The 23900-nt window shown below is 44.4% G+C and overlaps 1 protein-coding gene across 2 annotated transcripts in view; it reads right to left on the minus strand.

The window, feature by feature from the left end:
- The window catches only part of LOC144761756 (uncharacterized), a 238703-nt gene that overhangs the window by 82590 nt on the left and 132213 nt on the right, over nt 1-23900 (minus strand). For both annotated transcript variants that reach the window (XM_078647008.1, XM_078647009.1), the window contains 3 exons: nt 9381-9452; nt 7541-7630; nt 6802-6873 (listed from right to left, as the gene is read on the minus strand). In XM_078647008.1, the coding sequence (XP_078503134.1) occupies nt 6802-6873; nt 7541-7630; nt 9381-9452 (234 nt within the window). The remainder of the gene's footprint in view (nt 1-6801; nt 6874-7540; nt 7631-9380; nt 9453-23900) is intronic.

Consider the following 23900-nt stretch of genomic DNA (forward strand, 5'->3'; position numbering starts at 1 on the left):
CATCTAAAATTATTGCTCCCTTCTCCAGAAATACAAGTACTCTCCCTTTTAAATTAAAGAAGTGCAGGTACCCAGTACCTAACCGTACCTGCCCAGTTAAGCTACCGGCTTAAAGCCACACAAAACACGGGGTTCAAGGTGGGCTCAGGGGCATAGTGACCACGAAATCCCCTTGCACCCCCCACCGTCAGCGTGACAGATACACAAATGTAGATATTCAACAGCAGGTAGCATTTAACCCCCCTCAGATGCAGGCATCGTTCTTCACGTGCCACTCTAGATCTGCACTTATTGCAGTCCAGACTGCTGTTTACCAAATCACCTCAGTGAGATACAGGCATACGTGGTGAATAATAGGTTTATAAAAGTACACTCTTCCCTGCAAGTCATGTTTTTCTGGCGCATGAAAACTGAGAGGAATTAAAACAAGCATTTACAATGCAACGGTTTCGCCTTTGGAAAAGTTTGAGCTATTGGCATTGTGAATGACAAACTTTTTATTTATGTGTTGGTTTTGAAAACAGATAAATAAATGGCATTGTCAATTACAATGGCAATAGCTTAATCTCTCGCAAATGCGATTTGTATTGCAACTATTTCAGTTAGCATTTTGCACTACGATGAATACTGGCTTGTGCATTTACTCCTGCAGAAGAGTATCAAGAGGAGAGTCAGCAGGCGTCCCTGTAGGAGGTAGTGTATTCAAGACTGCAATACAATACATGCTCCCTTCCCAACTCACTTGGTCTCGAACACCCAGTCATACACTGCACCACCATACATTGCGACACAAATCTGGACATACATTAAAACAAAAACCCGGCTGTTTGTCTATAGTTGATTGTACTCGGTGGCCTTGAGAGAGGAGGCAGAACTGTGGTGAAACTGCTGGGTTTGTGTGTACGAGGGAGGAGATGAATGTTTTCTCTGTATGTCACCAGAGGCCTGTACTCAACACTATTACTAACCCCCCAAAAGAGCATGAACCGTCAAGTCACGCACACCAACATCAATACTGGCACCAGAGATGGATGAGTGTTTTCCTTTTTCATGGAAGCAGGGCTCAGTGTACTCTAAAATTCTGGATTCGTTTAACGTGAAGACACACGTGGATTATTCTGTTTGAGTGATCCCTTCCCTGATATTGGGACATGCTGAATAGTTTCACATTCAATCTTTTCCAGTGGAATTTTCTGAGCAACGTATACAACATCACCTCACGAGGCTACAGTGACAGTGAAACATCAGCTACAAATCAGAAGATGAGATGACCTGAAGGTAAAGGTGTGCAGGGCAGTGTGTGATAAACACGATGTGAGTAACGCAAGTGCCAGCACATTTACAAAATGTCAAACCCCACAGCATAAGAAAAACAGAGCAGCAACCGCAGCTGTGCTTCTTTGTCCAACGAGGTTCTGCTCTTCCATATCGTACTTTAAACGAAATGCGTGTAACACAATTACAAATGAAATACATACAAGAACGTCCTTTCAGAGATTGAACACCAAACGTGCGCTGTTGAGATTTTAATATGCGATGTGTGCGCTCCCTAAATGTCCCTGTAGAATGAGCTCGACCCGCTGAGCTATGCTAGAAGCATGGGACTTCCCATTGGCAATTCACAGGCACAGCAGCTCTCAAGCACGTGCCCCGTCCTCACTCGGGTGCCGACCCGAGGCACGTACTCGAGCGTGCGGCGCCACGGCTGGGCTTTCCTGTATCACTTTGTTCTGAATAGGTTATAGAGGCAAATGCACAATCCTTGCTTTCCTCTGCACGGGTTTGTGGGTGGAATTCCTAGGGGGCCGTGTGACAACTCGCCAAATGCTCCTGCACAATAAATCATACGATCCAAGCCAGCCATCTATACTTCACCGCCAGCCTCCCATACACTGAACGCCGAACAACCACCCAGCACTGAGCACCTTGCCGTGCCAGCGCTTTAAACATATTTATAGATAACAGTGCATGCAGTGTTAAGTTTAATCTTCAGTATTTCCACTAAACACCCAGACACCACCCAAACAGGCAGAACCCCTGCACTCCAGCCTGATAACGGGCCATAATATTGACATCACGTGTGCTAGACCCTGTGCTTCTTAGCGCCGCACATTCCTCTACTGTGACGCGCATCCCCCGGCATCTTTCTAGAAGAGGAATGAATCAGAAAGCATCAGCCATACCGCACTCCCATCCACATAAGGTCCATGCCAACAAACGGGAGACAACGCTGCGCCACAAACACCCCGGGATGCTGAACTCTACCTGTCCGTCAGGCTGGACCCGCGCCTGCTGCCAGCATCCACACGCACAGATCTCGAGATCAGAGAGAAGCTGCGGGGGGTGAAACGATAAACACCCCCCTCCCTGCACTGTCACACTAATCACCCGGTGCTAAGCATCCCTACCACAAGCACTGACCTGCTGAACGGGGCTCAATAAACATGGTGCTTTGGGGATAGTTTGGAAAGGTCTCTGTACACAAAACCAAACCACCAGCAATGCCCATAGGGAAGCGACCCCCACCCTCCCCGGGGGTGAACCGCACCTTCCTGCTGGGTGGTGATTCCAAAGTCAACCCGAGCCCTCCCGCCGGCATTAATCTGTGCACGCTACGCTTTCTGATTCAGAATGCGACCCCTCGGCTTCCCTGCGTGGGGGACGGCGTCTCATCTGACCCACGCAGCGCAACTTCAGCCCTCGCTCCCGGTGACTGGAGCCGTCCCTTGGGAGGGCTGCGGGAGAGGACGGGAGCAGCGCTGCGCGGCTCCAGGCGCGGGTGAAACCAGACACAGGCATCCAGCGCTGACCCCGCTGTGCGCACAGATGCATGGAGCGCAGATTGCTGTTCACGTTCAATTACAAACAGAGGCAACGCCTACAAGCTGATGAAGTACCTTCACTGCGAAGCTGCACGGGTCTCTCTCACTTCATCTTCCGTTGACAAGGAAACCGAAAAAGCACTTCATTTTCCAGGGGAAAAAAAAGAAAAATACACCTTCCACTGCCATCATGTAAAAACGTTAACATGAACACCGTTGTTCACACCATAAAAATGAATGAGACGAAGAAAACAAGCACTCGATTCTGCCCCACAACGGCGAAGGCACGGACAACGGGAGGGAGGGCGGGGGATAAAGAAGGCACAACAACAACTCCTTGTGGGCGTGTTTTTCGCCCTCTCCCCTTCCCATTGGCTGGAAGGTAAAATTCCAGCCAATGGGAAGAGGAGAGGGCGGGACTTAAAAAAACACACGGAAACGCCCCCGAATCGCGTTTTCTCGGGGAGAAAGTGATTGACGCTGATGTCTTCCAATGGCTAGCCTCCATTTATGGAGCTAGCCAATGAAAGACAGAGGCGGGACTAAGCCACACTGTAGGAACATAAGATTTCTCCTGGGCGGAGCTAGGAGCTCCGGCCCAGGCGAAACCTAAAAACAGGTTGTTTTAAGCAGCTTTTTGTAGTTTAGCGGGGAAGCGATGAGATTGGTGTTTCAAAACAGAGCATATTTTGTGTTACATGCCTATCATCCTTCTGTTCCTGCTGAAAAAAAGCACAAAACTGCACGGTCTTGTGTTGCTGTTGCAAATAATGAAGCTGTCAATGATGAGATCTGTGGCGATGGGAGCGGGGGTGGGGGGTACGCGGAGTTGGATTGAGGATAAATATGGACCTTGCAGTTGAATTTATCTGAGAGGGAAATGCTACCGTCGTTTTTTAAAATTAATAATTGTCAACAAATCATGGAAATGTATATTTCCAAGTTTACCTTTAGTAGTAAATATAGAGCCTGCGTCGAGAGCACAGCCCCGACTATGACCATGTTTGACCATGACAAGGCTGTTTCATATATGATTATAGCCGTAAAGTTTTATACTCTTCAGCAAATCTGGGAAGGCTCTCCACTGAATTCCTGCAAGTGAAAATTGCACCCAAGAGAGAGGAATTTTTAGATTTAGTGCAGCCTGCCCTTGCAAGGAAACTATATATTCAACTAAGACATGGCTGCCTCCCCATTGGGGCATTGACTTCTAAATGGGCTGACTCAGAGGAGGGAACCTGCCCAGCATGCAGCAATAGTACAGAAGATATTGCACACGTTCTGTTCTTCTGCCCGGCTTATAGTAAAACACGCAAATGCTGGTTGACATCGCTGTGCAGGAACCTGGGACTTAAACAGTGCGCACAGGCCTGTAGAGTTCTAACATATGACACTGCCCCTCCTATTGTCTTTTCGGTTTCCCGCTTTCTATATGGCATGTGGCGCAGAAGATCTATTTTTACTATAAGGAAGTAACCTGGACATTAGTTCACCTTTTGATAACTTACTGTTTAATAACTTTTTAAAGTGTTTTATTATTGGATTTTATTACTGTGCTTGTATATATTTTATCTGCACTTTTATGGTCAATGACCGAAATAAAGTTATCAAAGAAAGATATATGATTTCTTTTTGTTGCTTCTCATGCCAGCTTTAGTCATACCTGTCTCTGCAAAAGTCTTGTTGCGTTTTAAGTGAATAATGAAAAGGGCGCAAAATGTTGGGTGTAACGATTGAGGTATTTTAAAGTCCCGCCTTAAACTGGCTTATTTAGAAAAAGAAAACAAAATCACTTACACTTTTTTGTGAGTAATGCCACACCGAGCAAAAGTAAACAACGTAAATCATGCATGAAGAAAGTGTGAAACAAGTCGCGATCAAGCCCAGCACACTGTAGTTGGGTTCAGCAGAGGCGGGATCTGTGAGGTGTGCTTGGCTGCCATCAAAGCGGAGACAACTGGCCTTCAATAATATATTTTTTTTGTCATTGCGAAAGGAATACAATCAAAAAGCCTTACTACTGAACCAAAATAAATAAATTCCAGTCGCGGGGCACACATCCTCCAAAACAGTATGTTTCTGCTTTAAGTAGATAGAATGCATTACTATAACGCGTTACTTCATACAGCGTCTCTCGGCGTTAGGGACATAATTATTTGTTGGTAAGACCCCCACGTCTCAAAAACTGTATTGAAATACACATTTATGGGAAATGAGTATATTTCATAGTCGCACGCTTGGTGGCAGAGTCTTGGAAATATGTTCGGATATTCACCGCAAAGTGTTCTCTTAAAGAGTTATTGTGTCTTGAAGGATGCATTCGGACATTGTTTCTGTCCAGGTAAAATACCAAAAACACTTTACCAATATTATCATTATTCCAGCATTAAACTAAGTCACAAATTGTAGTATGTGCGTTTCAGTGCTGGCCAAACAAGTGAAAACCCCGCCATTATCTAAACCATTAAATTGATGTGGCGCTCTTCAGATAGCATACCAGAGACTGTGCACCTAACACAAGGATGGATAATAGCCCCCTACCTCTCAATGCGCCCCCCCTTCCACCCAAAGCACACACAAACACTTACAAACACACGTTCAATCTCTATCACTTTAGTGACTCACACATTTACTTTACCTGGAACAGATATCGACTTTAACAGCCTGAAGTTCTTCGCATGGCCAGAAGACATTGCACAAGCTCAAGCATTAAAAAACAACCAAGCCATTTTTTGTACTAAAACATGTTATGTATCTGCTCACACCCTAGTTCTATTATTCAGTCAGCCCAAACAGTCATAGAAGTAATATATCGTAGGCATAATTTGTGTGTATAAATAACTGCCAGAGGACAAGGCAACATCAAAATAATTTACTAACAATGCTTAAATATACTTTTGTTACTTAGCAGAAAATGCATTGGTCGGTTTGGCGAATATTTGTGTAAAACAGATTAAATCACGCAATTTGTTAGTTTTAAGCGCTTTGGAAAAACTAATGGAACTTCGAAACAATGCCAAAGCTGTTGTTTAAAGAAATCTTCAACATCAAGACAGCAGTTAAACAAGACTTTAAAAAAAAGACCAACTCTTTTAAGTTGGAGGCATTGCTTTGTGCTGTAGTTTCTGTAAAAGTCTGTGACTGGATAAAATACCAAGTGTGCCTCCCTTTTCAAGCACACTCATGCTTGTGCTGGCATCTGCCTTGCGGGAGCGAGCAGCGGTGGTGCGAGAGCCATATGTTCTCAATTAGCACACGCGCCACTGCTCGCTCCCGCAAGGTGGATGCCAGCACAAGCACGAGTGTGCTTGAAAAGGAGATGACTGATTTCTAAAGGTCATCTCCTAGAGCAGCGCATGCGCGCTGCCTAGGTGAGACCCAAAAAACAAAAAGAGTGTACTGGATTGTGAACAGTACAACTGTCAGATGAGGTCTTAGGCACTTGTAAATGGTGATGTGAATATGATGTGAAAATAAACGTTCTGCAGATCTAGCATCTAAAAATAAATATAATCTCTGTATCAATGGCAGAATAGTTGCAAGCTTACCTTGAAAAGTGGTTGTGATTAGATAAATATGTTTACTCAGCGTAGGTGCAGAAAAGGGATGTGAAGGGAGTAAGGGATAGTTTGGAGGAGTGAAAGAAAGGATGAGAGACAGACTGCCTTGCAAATTGTACATTGTAAAAATTCATTTATGTAAAGAATTGATTGGAGGCCTTTATTAATCCTTGCAAAAAAAGCATTTATTTGCCATTGATAAACCTTTAGAAACAGTCATTTCAAAATCCAGAGGTCAATAAGATTAGGGTGCTGTAAAGAAGAGGTTGTACAGTTTTGCTTTAGACGGGGGCAGAGTGCAAGGGATGATATTGGCTTTGTAGACCATCCACAATTGCTAGAAGTCAACTAGATAAAATGTACTAGGACAAAGAAAATACACAAAGACATGGTGGCCTATAAAATACTGTCTCACTTACCCTTTCACCAGTGTAAAGTAGCAAGCTGTTGTTCTGTCTTATCATTCCCTCTGTGGCGTGCCAGCGTGGCTTCTGAAATGGTAAAAAATTGCATGAGGCAAAATGTACTCCAAGGCCCACTTCCATTATCTACACAACACCATGCCCATAATGAAAAACACTCATCAAAGTGTTTAGCAGCTCCCACGTTTATGAAGATGAGTTTATCTACCTGATGAAATCCCATAAATTGTATGACAAGCAAGTGCATGTAAATGTAGAAATATGGCTGTGGTTAAAACTAGCAAGCCACACAATATCCAATGTGTATGAAGATCTATACCTATTGAACTTATTTACACTTTATTTGTAGGTTGGGTAGGTGAGGGAGTAAGTGCCAGAGAATCGAATGGGGAAGCTAAAAGAAGAGTGACGTCTAATCCAGACATAAGCGGAAAGAAGAGGAAAAGGGAAAGAATTTGCCAGAAAAGAAGCATAGTGGACTAGTGAAGTGGGCTTAATGACAGTGCAACACGTGGAGATACTAAGAAGATGGTCCAAGTTTTAGAGGTATTATTGGTTGATGTGAAATGCTAGGAAAAGCTTTGTTTAGAGGCTGGTCAGGTTAGTTATGGATTGGGAGCAGGGTGTGGGAAATAACATTTATAGTGGATCCAGTGTTAGAGAACATGCATGGAGGGCAACTGAAACACCCAAATACCTGGCTCCTATTACTCTATTAAAATACATTTTGACTTACCCATACTCTTCCAGCAATATGATGTGGGGTGCTCAAAATCAATGGAAAGCTCCTCTGTCTCATGCGGTGTCTAGAAAGGCATACAGGAAGCTGTAAAGAATCGAAAAATGACTTCAGCAAAGATTAAGGCCAATCCAGCCTCCACTCATGAGGCTCACGTTCCTGCTCTGCCCACAACTTTGTATTTGAGAATATCAAATTATTAATATTGTCCTACCATTTTATAACAAAAACATGCTTGCATATATATGTATTATGTGTATATCATCAAGTTATACACACACACATATACATATATACATTTATAGATATATACATTTATATATAGATATATTTTGAAATATATTTCTATATGCCTGGGTACATGTGGGTACAGCAGCTAGCCAAATATTCACTCAGTATGGCCGTTTCTTTTGGGTTGTGTATCCCTCTGTTCAAAATACATCTTTGGAAAACCTCCCTGGGAAATAATGAAGTCCACTTAAACCTTTTTAGTATTGCAGGTTTTGATGAGTCGAAGCTCACTGAATCCCATGTCATGTGTTTTCTTTCACCTGAATGTGTATTGAGAATGTGTGAAGCTGCAACAGTTACTAAAGTCTTCTGAATATGATAATCTAAGAGTTTTCAAAAGACTACAGACTAGATACACATTATGTGATGTGCGCATGTGTGTTTTTTCCTGAGATTTCCCTAGCATTCCTGTAAGACCTTGGTAGTCCAGCGTCATCTTATGAAGCTTGCAGGATTCCACAAGCTCCTCAAGTGACTGGGCCTAAATCAGCAGAGATGGAGGAGGCTTCTTATGTACCAAGGAATAGTTATTATGCATTAAAAGTTACTCTGGCAGAGTAGTTCCATTTATTATGGCAGCTTTGGGTGCGAAGCTTAAACAATGGATTGAGCTTTTTCTCTGATACTTCAATGCAATCTCGATTCTCGACCTCCCTACCAATCTAGTCCATGACACATTTCTGGTCTATCAATACTATGTCCTGGTCTTATCATTTAGGAGTAAAAAGATTAAAATGTAGTCAGTAGATCTTGGGAAGAGTGATGGTAGAGTTTGGTGGCTCTGGCAGAGGGCATCAAATTAACTGCAGATATTTCTGAAAACGTTGTATTCCAAATCTTGGATCATAAAAGGCATCATAATTTTTTTAGGCTTGATTGTAAAATATATATAAAGGTCACCTTATTTCTACTTGCGAATGACATTAAGATGGGTTCTGCCACTAAATATGCATTTACAAAGCCAGGTGGTGATGAGATAAACAGTTTCAAAGATTTGCTTGGAATTTATAATGTATCCAGAAGATTGTGGTGTCTTTTATATTGAGAGTGTGAATGGCTAGTTCAGCTGGTAATGTTGGAATCAAAAAAGAAAGAAACAGCAGTGATTCACATAAAATCTTTCTCATACATTTTGGCTATGAGAATATAGTAGTATTGCATAAACTACGCTGTCTTGAGAAATATACATCGTAAATAGTCATCTATTTAGAAAATCAATTAGTAGCCTTTATTAACCTTGATGAAACAGCATTCATTTGAAGTTAACAAACCTTCGGAAACGTTATTGTCAAAACTCAAAGAACATAAAGATGTAATCATTGTTGGGTAAAATCCATTGAAGGATGAGGCAGTAAGATAAGACAATGTATGATAGAGCAGATTGTGTAATTAGTTATAGAGAGGGACAGGTGGCAAGAAATTACTGTTTTTTTCTACTACGCATTCATAGAAACCAGAAAATAAAATGTTCTGAGGCAAAGGAAATACTCAAACACATGGTGAAGGAAACACCCAAACACATGGTGGCCTTTGGTGCCCGTCTCACCCTTTCGCCAGAATAAGGTGGGAGGCTTCGGCTCTCTCTTCTTATTGTGTCTGCCGGGAACCACTGTGGCTGCTGTAAAGGTAAAAATTGCATTAGGCAAAACATACTTTAAGGCCCAATTTCACTTTGCACAACAAACTCCACCTCCATGACCACAATGAAAGACACTCATCAAACTTTTCAGTGGCACCCAAGTTTAAGTAGGACCATGATCACACAGAGATTGTTTCCAGCAACCTAGTTTCTAGTAAATCATGTGAAGTAGGAGATGACAATATTATTTAGCTGTAAAGTCATATCTTTAGCCATGATACCCTAAAAGGTTTAAAGGCTTTAAAGATCTCCAGTGTCTGAGCAGTGTATTTGGCTAGTTTGCCTATAGACATTCCATGAGTATAAATAGACTACATGAAGTATTTTTCTGGCAGACAAATAATACACGCACGTTTGTTTAAAGAGAAATAACAGAAAAGATGCATGTTCACCTTGTTAGGATGTAAGGGAATGGACAAGTTCATAGCCAATGCAAAGAGGTTGATCTTAGTAAAATATAATAATTCAAAACAACAAACTTAAACTTGTAAGATTAATGAAAGGCACATCATTTTGCAGAGAAAGGTGAGGATTCTCTTTACATGTGCAAAGTGAGGCATGTTTTCCTAAACATCAGCCTACCTATGCAGTGTGTGCTATTTATTGGTACTACACTCATGCATCTTTGTTCTTTTTTGTAATTGCACACTGATCTCAATGCCCATATGCATGTGTTCACTAATGATGAAGAGTGTCCTAAGAGTTCTGATCTAGAGCTGATTGTAAGGTATTATCCACTATTGCCCACTGCAAAGTGTGTTAACATTAGGTAATACCATGTGCTGAGAGCATAACCCATTAATTGACTACCATGTATGTGAGGGGATATGACAAGGAGAACATGAAATTAAGAGCTTTTACTACTGAGCATGTGGAGAATACATCTATTAACACCCCTATAGGAAGGCCAAAAAGCCGATTGCAACTGCTGGCTTCCAGACCTTCACTGAACCTGGAACACAGGCAAATAATATTACTTAGTGTGATCATTCTACTGCCTTGGACTAGCCGAGTCAGTTTCAGTATTCCAGAGAGCATTCTAATAATTATGTTAATCAAAAAGTGTCCATCCACTTGAACAGTAGCTGAATATGAAAATCTTGAGAATTTGAGGGTGCACAAAAATCTTTATTCGATGTTCCTCAAATTAGCTAGACATAGATTCCCTTCAAATATGTTGCCATTAACAACAGGCAATCACCCCATACTGCCTCAATCAATCAGTAGGTTTGTATAGCACTTCTTGTCACACGTCAGGGTACACAGGTGATGGCAGGGTCTAGTTGATTTGCCAAATAGTCAGGTTTTCAGGGACTTTCAGAACTCTGCAAGAGATGGGGAGGTCCAGAGATAAAGGGGTAGCTCATTCCATGTCTTTATTTCTAGGTAGGAGAAGGAGTGACCTCTGCATCTGCTAGGTTAGATGTTGGGAAAAAAGTTAGAGACGGAAGTGGAGCGGAGATGTATGGTGGGCTGATGTAAGTACAGTCGATGGTTCAAGTAGGTGGGTCTTTGGTTGTTTAGGGCCTGGTATGCGTGGGCCAGGAGCTTGATACCTAGCATCTTTTCTGTACAGGGAGCCACTTCATTTCCCAGAGGTAGGGGGAGATGTGGGTTTGTCTAGGGAGTTCCAGGGTGACTCTGGCTGCTGTGTTTTTTATTGTCTGTAGTCAGTTAGTAGCGTGGTCAGTGGGGGTCTGAGTTAAGAGGGCCACCATGATGCGTCCACGGGGGAGCTTTTGTTTCTGAAGATCAGTACCTCTGTCTTGTCTGTGTTGAGCTTTAGGCAGTTGTCCTACATCCAGTTGGCAGCGTCTGTCCTGCAGTTGTGGAAGTTGTTCTTGGTGTTGGTGGTGTCCTGATAGAGGGAGAGGATAAGTTGTGTGATATCAGTGTAGGATATGATGCCAGTCCATGGGTTTTGTTGATGCTAGACAGAGGTATCATATGTGTTAAAGAGGGTGGGGATGAGCAAGGAGCCTATGGGTATTCCACAGATGATTTTCTTTGGTTCGAAGGTGAAGGGTAGAATGACTTTTTGCATTCTTCTGGTGAGGAGAGGCCATCCATCTGAGAGCAGCTCCTTGGATGTCTCTGTTGTGCAGCCTTGTGATGAGTGTGTGGTGGGAGCAGTATCTTAGCCTGCTAAGAGGGCTATGAGGATCAGAGTCACAGTCTCTCCTCAGTCGAGTAGGGCTTGGATGTCGTCGGTAGCCGCCATGAGGGCTGTCTTGGTGTTGTGGTTGCTGCGGAATCCAGACTGAGAGGAATCGAGGTGGAGGTTCGGTTCCAGATATGAGGAGAGTTGTTGGTTGATAACTTTTTCTAATACTTTGGCCCGAATGGGAGCAGGGAGATGGGTTGTCAGTTGTGGAATTCATGGGATCTGCTAATGGTTTCTTTAGTAGGGGATTGACTTTTGCATGTTTCCAGTCTTTTGAGAAGGTGGCTATGGCTATTGAGGTGTTAAACAAGGCAATGAAAAGGTGGCTTATTTCATTACAAGACCGGAGGCTACCATTATGCAATAACCTTTTATTCCTGCCCCAACATTCAGCCCTTTAAAGAACAATAATACATTATAAAGCAATCGAATGTCCAAACAATATGGATGTCCAGAGTCATCATCCTCTTTTATTCGCTGCTTCATTACAGATAAGTACTTCTGCTATTTCTTTGTCTGTTGCTACTTATTGATTGCTGTTAAAGATCATATCTAGTCTTTAGTCATAGTTTGGGACTGCCCTTCGAATTAATAGTTGGGCCTGATAAGTTTTTAGGGAATTGAGTTTAACCTTTGTTTAATATTGTGTCAAAAGCTGCTTGCCTTGTGTCAATACCAGCTTGAAAGACCGCTGGTCATTTGACTGCCTGCAACATCCGGCCTCTTGGTCCCTGATCGGCTTCTTCGCCAATAGTCAAACTGCTTCTATTTCAGTGCCAGCTTTCAAGCGGTAACACCACTTGCTCCTCAGTGCGATCATGGGCCCTCAGCAATCTCACACCTTCGCTTTCCACTGCTTTGGGAAGGGGGTGATTGCAGAACCTTTGGGTCTGTGATCGGGCAAGCATTTGAATATAAAAGATGACTAGAAATCCTCAATTGGAGATTTCAGGCAGGTTGCCTGGCAGCGTTGGTAGAGGCCAAGTGCAACCATTCCAACCTAAGATCCCAACTATTCTGGACTGGGAGGGTCCAACAACCTAGAACCAAGTAAGGCTTTCCTTGGCTTCACTGTGTATTATAGGGGGTTTGTTAAAGGGGTATGGATTCATTGTGAAACCCCTCATAAAACTCACCTCCAAGAAAATGCCCAAGAAAGTAAATTCGACAGCTAGCTGTCAAAAGTCTTTTGACACCCTGAAAGAGGCGATGTGCTCAGCACCCATTCTCAAAGCTCCAGACTACACCAAGCAGTGAATTGTGCAGACTGATGCCTCTGAGCTAGGGATAGGAGCTGCCTTATCCCAGACCAATGATGATGGCCAAGGCCAGCCTGGTGCTTTTATAACCAGGAGGTTACTCATCAGGAAGCAGCTTTGGAGTGCCATTGAGAGGGAGGCATTTGCTCTGGTTTAGTACCTGAAGAAGATGAGACCATACTTGTTTAGTACTCACTTCACAGTCCAGACTGACCACAGACCTCTCAAATGGCTAATGCAAATGAGAGGTGAGAATGCCAAACTTTTGAGGTGGTCCATCTTCCTACAGGGAACAGACTTTACAGGCGGGCGGAGCTTGCCTGGCCCAAAGATGGTCACTTGCTAAGTGAGCACCGCTAACCGCCACATCGATCCGGCAGCTATTAGCTATAATTATCCTGGTTACTGCTGGCAGACTACCTGCGGAGCAGATTCTTTGGCATTAGGCGAGAGCAGGGGGGCCCGAATTCGTTGTGAACACAACACCATTTGCCTCATCACCTGGCGGGAGCGACCCTATCTCCCATTGTGGCGCTGCTACTGTATTGGGCTCTGGTCGCTGTGCATGGACAAGCACTGTTTTATTGCATGGCAACAAAGTGAGGGAAACACTCCTAGAAGGGCAGGGTGGATCTGAGCCTGCCCTCTTGGTGAACTATTAAGCTGCCTAGTGTGAAACCCTCACTGACTCCCCTTTGCGTGGCCTACATCCAGCGTAGGTGGGCGATTGCACTCACAGGAGCAGCAGCTGACGCAACAGATAACGCCATCCCTGCACTCCTTGCATTGATCCTGATCGGCGACAGCACGGGAAAGCTAGACAAAACGCAGCCTAAGCTGAACTTCAAGCAGTGAAAATCCAGGCATTGAGATGACGCCGTGGAGTCCACTACGTCAGAACCAGACAGGTTGTTTGATGATCCAATTACAAAACAATCCTTGCGACTATGCAGAAAGGCTTATCGGCGATTGATGCAAAAATAGACACCTTGTCCTACAGGATGGACCGTATGACCGAGAGAGTTGACAAGCACGGGTAGCGTCTTGACATGGCTGAATGCAGAATTATTGAAGTTAAGGAGGGGCAAACTGACTCTAATAGTGCGCAGAAAAAGATGGAGAGAACTCTGGTTATTTTGGAGGACAGGGCAGAGGATTTGGAGGCCAGGTCACAGCGCAGTAACCTGTGCATTATAGGCCTGCCCGAGTCTACCGCGAAATGCAACATGGAGACCTTTATAGAAAAATTGCTTATTACGCTGCTTGGCACTTCCACCTTTTCTCCTATGTTCGTAGTGGAGCGTGCGCACCCGTCGCTTGGACCTAAGCCGCCACCGGGAGCCCCTCCTCGACAACTAATAGTGAAGTTACTTAGCTTCAGAGACCGGGAAGGGGCACTGAGGAGGGCAAGAGACCTGGGAGATTTGCAATATGAGGGCTGTTCCCTCTCCTTATTCCCGGACTTTACTATCAGAGTCGCGGAGGGTAGGAAGCACTTCACACCTCTGTAACGCAAGCTGCAGGAGTAAAAAGTGTAATACGCGATGCTGTATCCGGTGCTGCTGTGAGTGATGTTCTACGGTAAGGCAAGGATATTCTCTGACCTCCAGTCACTGCAAAAAACCCTCAAAGATTGGGACTTGACCGGAAAGTGCAGGAAAGACAAGATTGCAGACGATCGGGCTGACGGAGGGGATGGAGAACTTGATGAAAATTACTGATGAGAAACACTGCACGCCAGACTTTTGTGATGATTTGCCCCGTGAGTAGGTCATCTGTGCAGAATTGGGGTGATTAGACCTTTAGCTTTCAGGGAGTGCCTCCTTAACGTGAAATATAACTTTATGCTGAAATGTATGATTCTGCTGGCCCTTACTCGCATAGGCCAGGCTTATTGGTACGGGAAGTCAGCGTCTTATTGAGCGAGAGATGCTATCCATCAATAGTTGTTTACGAGGCTCCCTGAGAGACTTAGTACCTCCAGTGGAAGTCTCTTATTATTTGGAAAGTGGCTGTGCGGCATTGGGACCCCACAAAAGTGATGGCCGGTAACATCTGCCCTAATGCGTTTCATGCTCAAGCGTCACAAGTTAAATAGTGCTTATTACTGCACAATTGTAGTTTTCTTGCTATATGTACTAGTAATTGCAAGTGAGGGGGCAAGTAGGCCGCTTATGCCTAGTTGGGGTTGGCATGGCGTGGGTGGGGGGCTGGTACTTTTCTTACAGTTCACATGGTCATACTTGTTGGGAGTGATTACGGCAACACATTTGTTATAGTAGCTAGGATTGTCAAAACATGTGAAAGTGAAGAATGACGCACAGTGAACATGTGTTACAGCAAACAAATGATGGACGGAATGCTGACAATGCAAACATTTTCCCCCAGTCAAAAGGTCTGGGTTAAATCCATCGCTCTTTTGCCCACTACGCCACCCCACTTTGGACCCAGCCATATGCAAATCAGTCTTGACCCTGTGCCCCATGGGAACAGTCCAGACCGTGCTGCCAGGCCAGGTCCTCCCTGGACCGGACACAAGCATCCTGGGACCGGTTTCAGAGTATATCACCCTTCTTCAGCCAGGCTAGCTTGAATCCAGTGGCACAGTGATCAAGAGACCCACGTCTGGGCATACCCATCCAACTTAGGGCGAAAAGTGTTACAGCAAACAAATGATGGAAGGAATGCTGACAATGCAAACATTCTTCCCCAGTCAAAAGATCTGGGTTAAATCCATTGTTCTTTTGCCCACTACGTCACCCCAGTTTGGACCCAGCCATATGCAAATGAGTCTTGACCCTGTGCCCCATGGGAACAGTCCAGACCGAACTGCCAGACCAGGTCCTCCCTGGATTGGAAACAAGCATCCTGGGACTGGTTTCGGGGTATGTCACCCTTCATCTTGGGCATACCCATCCCACTTAGGGCAAAAAGTGTTACAGCAAACAAATGATGGACGGAATGCTGACAATGCCAACATTCTCCCCAGTCAAAAGATCTGGGTTAAATCCATCATTCATTTGCCCACTGCGCCACCCCAGTTTGGACCCAGCCATATGCAAATCAGTCTTGACTCTGTGCCCCATGGGAACAGTCCAGACTGTACTGCCAAGCCAGGTCCTCCCTGGACCAGAAACTGGCATCCTGGGACCGGTTTCAGGGTATATCACCCTTTTTCAGCCAGGCTAGCTTGAATCCAGTGGCACAGTAAGCAAGGGACCCACGTCTGGGGTCTTATGTTAACCTACAGGTATCTCCCTTCATGAGTCCCACTCTCTTTTTGCTTCACCCTGATGAAGGTGTGATCCAGATCCAGGTTAGACACCAAAACGCTCATCAGCATTGGAGCCCCTGTGTTTACCCCACTTCTATTTTTCTTCTGGAAAATAAATCATTTTTCTGAACTGTACGAGAAGTAAAGAATTACATATCCCTCCTGTACAATTGTTGAGTCGGTTCTGACACCGTAACCTGTGTTAACATACTTTGGTGAAGACTCTTGGTACCTTTTACCGAAGTAGTACTGTAATTCCATTAACTATGAATAGCTATATGTCGGGATGTATGAGTATGTTGCAAGTATGTGGTTGTGTGATAGATTGACAGAATGAATGAGTGTGTGTGACTCATGATGTAAATTCATATTGACTCCTTTTGACATTGATTTTTAAGTGTTTTGTATAATACGGACCAAATAACATTAATAACAATAAAAATATATGTATTTTTCTAACTCACTTGTACGTATTACATTTGGGAGAACAATGAATCTGTAGGACCAGGTTTCTCTTATCGGTGACTTACTAGCTCCAGCTAAAGTTATATTTGGGCAGAGGGCCGTGTCCTCACTGTGTTGTCAGCTGCTGAAGCACAGTGAACATGGGCAGGGAAATAGAAGAAGCCTGGGATTAATGACATGGAACATGAGGGGCTTAAAAGACCAGAGAAAATTGCGTAAAATTCTGGCGTACTTGAACAGAAAGGAGGTAGAAATTGAGCTGCTGCAAGAGACGCATCTTGCCTCTAATAGCGCTATGCTCACGAGGCTTAACCTAGAAGGGCCGTTCCATGCAGCTGGCTTCACCTCACACTCTAGGGGTGTAATTGCCTGGGTTAATCCCAAGTCTGGCATACCACTTGAAGAATGCAAGGCTGATCCTGCTGGTAGATGTGTAATCTTAAAATGTCATGGTAGGGGTGCTGACTTTTAAATTCTAAATACATACGGGCCTAACTATGATGACCCTCAGTTCTACCATTCACTATTAACAGACTATTAAGGGCTGCCGCCCATTGCCACTAATTTGGGGTGGGTATCTTAACTGCGTGTTGGATCCGGCACTTGATCGATCGGAGACCTCCTAGGCGCCCATATGTGGCTGCTAGGGCCATTGCTGATGCCCTGTTAGAGGACCGACTGAGTGCGCTGGAGACAGAGGCACTTAAAGGGAACGACCCTCAGATTTTAGAACCATTGAAAATAACATTATAATACTACCACGGGGAAGCTGACAGCGAAATCAAGCACATGGGGAAATACGCATTGGCCAGATCCTATGGTGAGGGAGATAGGTCAGGCTCAGTGCTGGCGGCGATTGCCCGCCGACGGTATGAATTTGGAGTCACCCAAGAATTCCTAAAGAGAAGGGAACTGCCCTGAAAGAGCAGGCGGAAACAGTAAATAGATTTTGCCTATATTCTCAGGACCTGTACAGTTCCAAAGTTACCCCAGATGAAGAAAATGTAGTGAATTATCTGGAATACATACAACTACTCTAGCTGACGGAAAGCCATAGAGAGTATCTCATGAGACCTCTTGACGCTGTTGAGATCCGTATGGCACTTAACTTAATGCAGGATGGAAGTGCACTGGGCCAAGATGGGCTCACTCTGGCCATTTATAAGGCCCACACTTGATCACTCTGTTCCAGGAGATGGGAGAGACTATCATAATGCCCCTCTCCATGCGTGAGGCACTGATCGTAACCATATTGAAACCTGGCTAGACTCCCGGAGAGCGCTCGCCTTATAGACCTCTATTGTTGATAAATGTCGACACTAAAATCTTTGCTAAAATATTGGCCAACAGACTGACCCCGTTTTTGCCTATTTTGGTGGATCCTGAGTAGGCGGGCTTTGTACCTGGCTGTACGTATCCTACAATCTGGGAACAGTTTTTGCGGCTCTACAGAATGTTAAACCGGGTGTCAAGGCAGCAGTGTTTTTAGATGCTGAAAATGCCTTTGGTTCGGTTGAGTGGAAGAACATGCTGGTGGTGCTAAGGCATTTGGGAGTTAGAGAAATGTGTTTAAGATTAATTTAAGTGCTTTATAACCCCCCACAGCTCGTGTGCATTTGGGATATACTGTTTCCTCCCCCATACATATTTCTAGAGGCACGAGACAAGGGTGCCCCTTGTCACCATTGCTGTATGCAGTGGCTGCAGAGCCCTTGATCTGCCCTTTTCGTCAGTATCACAACAATAGGGTCATTCGTTTCCACAACTATAATCTCATTGTCTCTGCTTACGCAGACGACATGCTACTGTACATACGGGATCCGGACACTAATCTTTCTCCAGTTATCCGAGAGGTGTTGCGATTTGGCGACATATCGGGTCTAAAAATTAATTGGGATAAATGTATTATCTTCCCTTTGACCCAGGCCACAGTGCAGACGGCCTTAGATTATCCCCTTCAATGGACGTCGGACCGGGTCCGATACCTGGGTATACAGGCCCACTCAGATGAGGACAAGTACTCAGGGCAAATTATGGCGGAGCCATTACTAAAATGGAGGAAGATATAGACAGATGGATCCGCGTTTCCTCTCTTACTGGTGGGGCGTGTGTCCCTGATGTATAATTCCCAGAATCCTTTTTCTTTTTGTTAATATTCCGGTGGTGGTACCCCAACCAATTTTTAAGACACTAAGGACCTTGTTGAGTAAATTGGCTTGGGCTGGTAAAACTCTGCTTGTTAAACTGGACATTCTTACTTTGCCTTATTCGGCGGGGAGCCTGGGGACACCAGACCTGGAGCTATAATATACTGTGGCACAGAGTTCGCACGCTCACACTTGGATCCACGGGCTACATAACTTGCCACATCTTCAAATAGAGAAGGTATCTGCAAGCCCTGACTCCCTCCCTCGTTGTCTTTTTCAGGCGCCAATTAGGCGCTGCAGTTTGCTGTACTCAGTTACCTCTACTATTTACACCTGGCACATCTTGCTAATAAAACAGACAGGTGACTTATTATATTACCCGCTAATGCCGGTGGAATAGTGCCATTGGCTTACCATTAGCGCTGAGAGAGGGGTGCTCTGCTCACTGGGAGCTTTACAGAAACTCATGATGGGCGATTTGTTCGTGGAAGGAAGAATGTGCACTTGGGAGGAGGCAGCGTAGGGCATACCCGACCTTACCCCTCTCACACAATTTAATTTTTTAGAGTTCGTCATGCACTGAGAGCCTTACTTGGAGACGAACTGCAAGAACATCCGGAGTTACCATCTCTCTCGCTGGTGATATGCTCAGAATACCCCCTCAAGCTAGTTTCCAATGTTTATGTCAAGTCACAAGTCACAAGCATTTAAGCTTTTGCAATATGCCAAGGTTTGACTGGAGTGGCAACATGATATAGGGGTTGACCTCGCTAATGATATCTGGCGTTACTGCTGTGAAGCCTTCAAGAATTTCACTTAATGGAAGGCACAGACTGGTCCATTTCAAGTATCTCAATAGAGTACACTACACGCCGCTGAGATTATTTCAATATGGGCTTAGGGATACAGACTACTGCGAACGCTGTGGGGGAGGCAAAGGCAGTCTTGTTGTTGTTATGCCAACCAGTGGTGGACTTTTGGAAACACATTTTTCATATATTACATGAGATTACAGTTCAATCCCTCTCACCTGATCCTTGAAGGGCGCGTTTGGGGTACACGAAGCCTCTGAATAAGAAAGTCAGGAGACTGGTCTCCATGGGTCTACCCTTAGCTAAGCGCAGAATTGCGATGCGCTAGATGCTGGGGCCTATACCTACTGTGACAGAATGGGAGCGCAATATAATTTACTGCAATACCCAGTCAGATGTTTATAATGAGCTGATGCCCCAAAACAAATTGCCCCAAAAGGTTTTGGCGTCTATATGCGCATTATTTATTGGTGAGACAAGCTGATAGCGGGGATAATGGCTGAAGGTATGCTGTACGAGGTAGGCCCCCCAAACAAAAAATGAATAACAATAAGCCATATGAGTCTTGCACTAACAGATAATGATGGCTTAATATCCTACATGTAATCGCTTGCACTCAGAAAAGTGAACTCTGCAGACTGTCATAATATGGTTCTGAAGTGATTTATCCACTGTGCTCACCCTGTAACGTTATAATGCTACAATGCTATTGTGTGATGTGACAGCAATTGTTGCCAGCCACTTGAAGGCACGTTTGTGATGTATATTCTGCTCTGTGTACCAATGTGAATTGGGTTATGAACATTTATAAAAATACATTTAAAAAAAAGAGGGAACAGACTTTACAGTAGAACACACCTCCCCTATATAGATCTTCGAGTCCTGCCTCAAATTCATAATAAATAAATGATAAGGAGTATAATAAAAGTCATTGATAAATTTGAACTGATACGTTTTAACCAGGAAGACATTCAGAACTGAATTTGATAAAACATTTGTATGTCTCATTTCATCAGGAATAACTTGGACCCCAAGATATCGGCTTCACTTATCAGCCAATGTTTGAAAAATATATACAAATCCTCTCCGAGCTCAAATTAAGTATTAGATGGTCAATAACAGTCTCAAAGTCTCCAATATTCTAGTTCACTTTTAATCCTTAGACATCCGTTCATGGATATGATTCAATCCATATTCGATTTTCATAAATACAGCTTAATCAAGAGCATGGCTTAGTTCATCAACAATGCAACTTGATGCAGTCAATTCATCAACTATACTACTAAGCCAAGGAAACACATAAAGAACACAGCAAATACTGTGTTCTTTATGTGTTTCCTTGGCTTATTCTTTTGAAACCTTTATTACTATACATAGTCTGTCACTATGTTGGGTGACGGTTCTGTCTCTTTTGATCACAATTACACTATCTGGAGCTTTTTTTCTTTACGGTAGGAAACTTTACTTTGCATGATACACTAATGGGTGTCGGTTTTGTTTCGAGACTTGAGACAACTCTTGTGACACTGTGTATTTGGAATTGCAGCCCTGAAGAAGTCAAGGTGTGAGATAACACATGACAAAGCACATGTTGGCTGTAGGAAACTGCATTGTTGATGAATCAACTGTAACAAATTTTATTGTTGATGAACTAAGACATGCTGTGGATGAAGTTGTATTGATGAAAATCGATTATGAGTTGAATCATGTCCCTGAACGGATGTCTATTGATTAAAAGTGGACTAAAATATTGGAGACTTTGAGACTGTTATTCACCATCTATTACTTAATGCGTGCTGAGAAAGGATTTGTATAGATTTCCCACTCTCTTCATTGAAGGGACTTTTGGGGTGGAATTGGCAACGGACCCTTCCTCACCTGGTAGAACCATCATTACTGCAGTACAACTAACTCCCAATACTGTTTGCTGAGCACCCGTTGTCTTTTTCTATGCCTGGTTGCAAATTGATTGTTTATTAATGTCTGAAAAATGTCAGCCCGTTGTTGGATCTCAGTTGGCAGGATCATTTGCTACACCCAACTAATACCCTTCTTAAGTAGGCCCTGCCTCAAGTATTCTAAAAAGGCGTTAGAGGAACAATTAACGCCTTCCACCCTCGAGAAGACAACAAGCATGGAAGAGAAAATCGCTGTGATATTATCTCGAAAGAGATAAGACGGTCACCCTCAAAGATGGAGACTAAAGTAAGTATGCAGGATGCCTGGCAGCAATTGATCAAATTTTCGTGCAGTTGACCGGAAAAGTTAGGATTATAACCTATATAAGAATATGCGTTAAATAATGTAATCCCTGACATCTGTATTTTCGCATAAGTCCAAAGAGAGTCAAAGAACATCCAGAGTCCTAAAACGAGTCTGCTTCAAATAGACAGTGTAGGAAAGTAGGATGTGCTTCTTATGGTTACCCCCACTTTTTGCTTGATGTTATACTGTTTTGACTAGACTGACTGGGATCCTGCTAATCAGGACCCCAGTCTATCTGCTTTCTCCTTAAATTGGTTATGCTGTGTACTAGTGGAGTGGTGTGGCTCACTGGTTAGAGGCGGCAGACCCGGGAGCAGAGGACGGCCCGGGACCAGGGTTCAATCCCGACGAGGCAGGGTCTTGGACCAGGGTCAACGGACTCGATAATTCTCGCCTCGGTGCCTACTCTAAGTAAGGATCACACTCGGCAACTCTGGGCATTAGCTTGCCTCATCTCCACAACGGCCCCCCACATACGCCGGGGATGCCTGGTTTCACCTTGGAGATACCCAGTAGGGACCATCTCACAGGGAAAGCCAGGACGGGTTCCCCAGCGGTCTACAGCGCAGAGATACTCCTTCGGGAGTCGATTCTAGCGCTTTAGAAACCCACAATCAATCAACCAATCAATCACTAGGTACACTCCATATTGGATACTGAGGTACTCTTTTCAGTCCCTAGTATAAAATGTAACTACAGGCCTGCTACTACAGCCTGTATAGGTTGGTGTTTGCACCACTTACGAAAGATATAGGTTCACTATATTTATAGGTCACTACACTTAAAACTTTTAAGTCACCCCTGCAGCAGGCCTTAAAAATCCTGAATTCAGGGTGCTGGGTTTTAAGTGAGAGGGGGCTCCTGCATGAGCAGAGCCCTTCTGCAGCCTTCAGAGACCGTTCTCCTGGGTTGTCTGTGACTCAGACAGACATATAGGTAGAGGTGCATTATAACCCTGCAGTAAATGTTATCTCGAAAACGGCTGCAACAAAACATGTCATGTTTGGTATCAAACACCTTAAAATCATACCTCCACCCTGGTAACTGGTGTGGGAGGTATGATTCCACCCTTCTGAAGCAAGCTTCATGGGGTCCTTGATCTTCTCGGTACTAGCCTTCTCAACCCGGTTAGCACAAAATGGATGCTGCCGACCGTAGACACGTTTCTGCCCTCCTGCTGCTGAGCCAAGCTCAAGCAGGGGAAGGCAGAACAATAGGCATCCTGTCACAGGGAGCTGTGACCACCTCCCAGACAGGATTTAGTGTATTGGGGCTGGGTGGGTGCACTTCCAAAGTGCCTGAATGTCTGCACGAGGGGCCCCACTTGGTGCCTTGTACATAGTCCAGTTCAAAACAGTTCTGAGAGCCGTTAGTTCCTGCTCTGATGTGATACTGGACAAGGACAGGGGAGTATCCTCCTCATTGTCCAGACCCTCATCTGGGTGGGTCCCCAGATTCTGTCCAACCCTCTTCCGTGGGTACAAAAGGTCTTACCTGGCTGTGAGACATTAGATTCGACTTGGACAAGATTCAACAACAAGACCAACCGTCTGGACACTCTGGACTTCGCTGGACTTCGACTGGGCCTGACTTCGTCTCCCTCTCCGTCCTAAGCTTGGTCTGTGCCCGTGCACCTTACAGGCTCAATGCAGGGCCTGTGGAGCATCAAAGACAACAGAAGTATGTCCCTTGGATACAGCACACAATACTGTAGCACAGAATCAATCGTAAGTATCAATAATACACAGTGGGCCCAGAGGGGGACCAAACCATATACTAAAATAGTGGTATAAGAACCATGACTCAAGTCAAGACCAAGTTTAGTAGGTGTATAATCGCTGGAACCCCAAAGGAACCACCCATGGTGAGTACGTAGGGACCCGACTGAGGACGGGTGCAGTGTGAGTACACAACCGCGTGCACCGTACAATTCAATGGGAGAGTCGTGGTTGCGCTTACAGTTTAAGGATGCTTTCCAAAGGACTAGGAAGAAACCCTGTAGAACTTAGGAGGCTGGAGAGCCACTCCACCCGTGGATAGA

This window comes from Lissotriton helveticus, chromosome 6 (assembly GCF_964261635.1).
Source record: "Lissotriton helveticus chromosome 6, aLisHel1.1, whole genome shotgun sequence".
Lineage (NCBI taxonomy): Eukaryota > Metazoa > Chordata > Amphibia > Caudata > Salamandridae > Lissotriton > Lissotriton helveticus.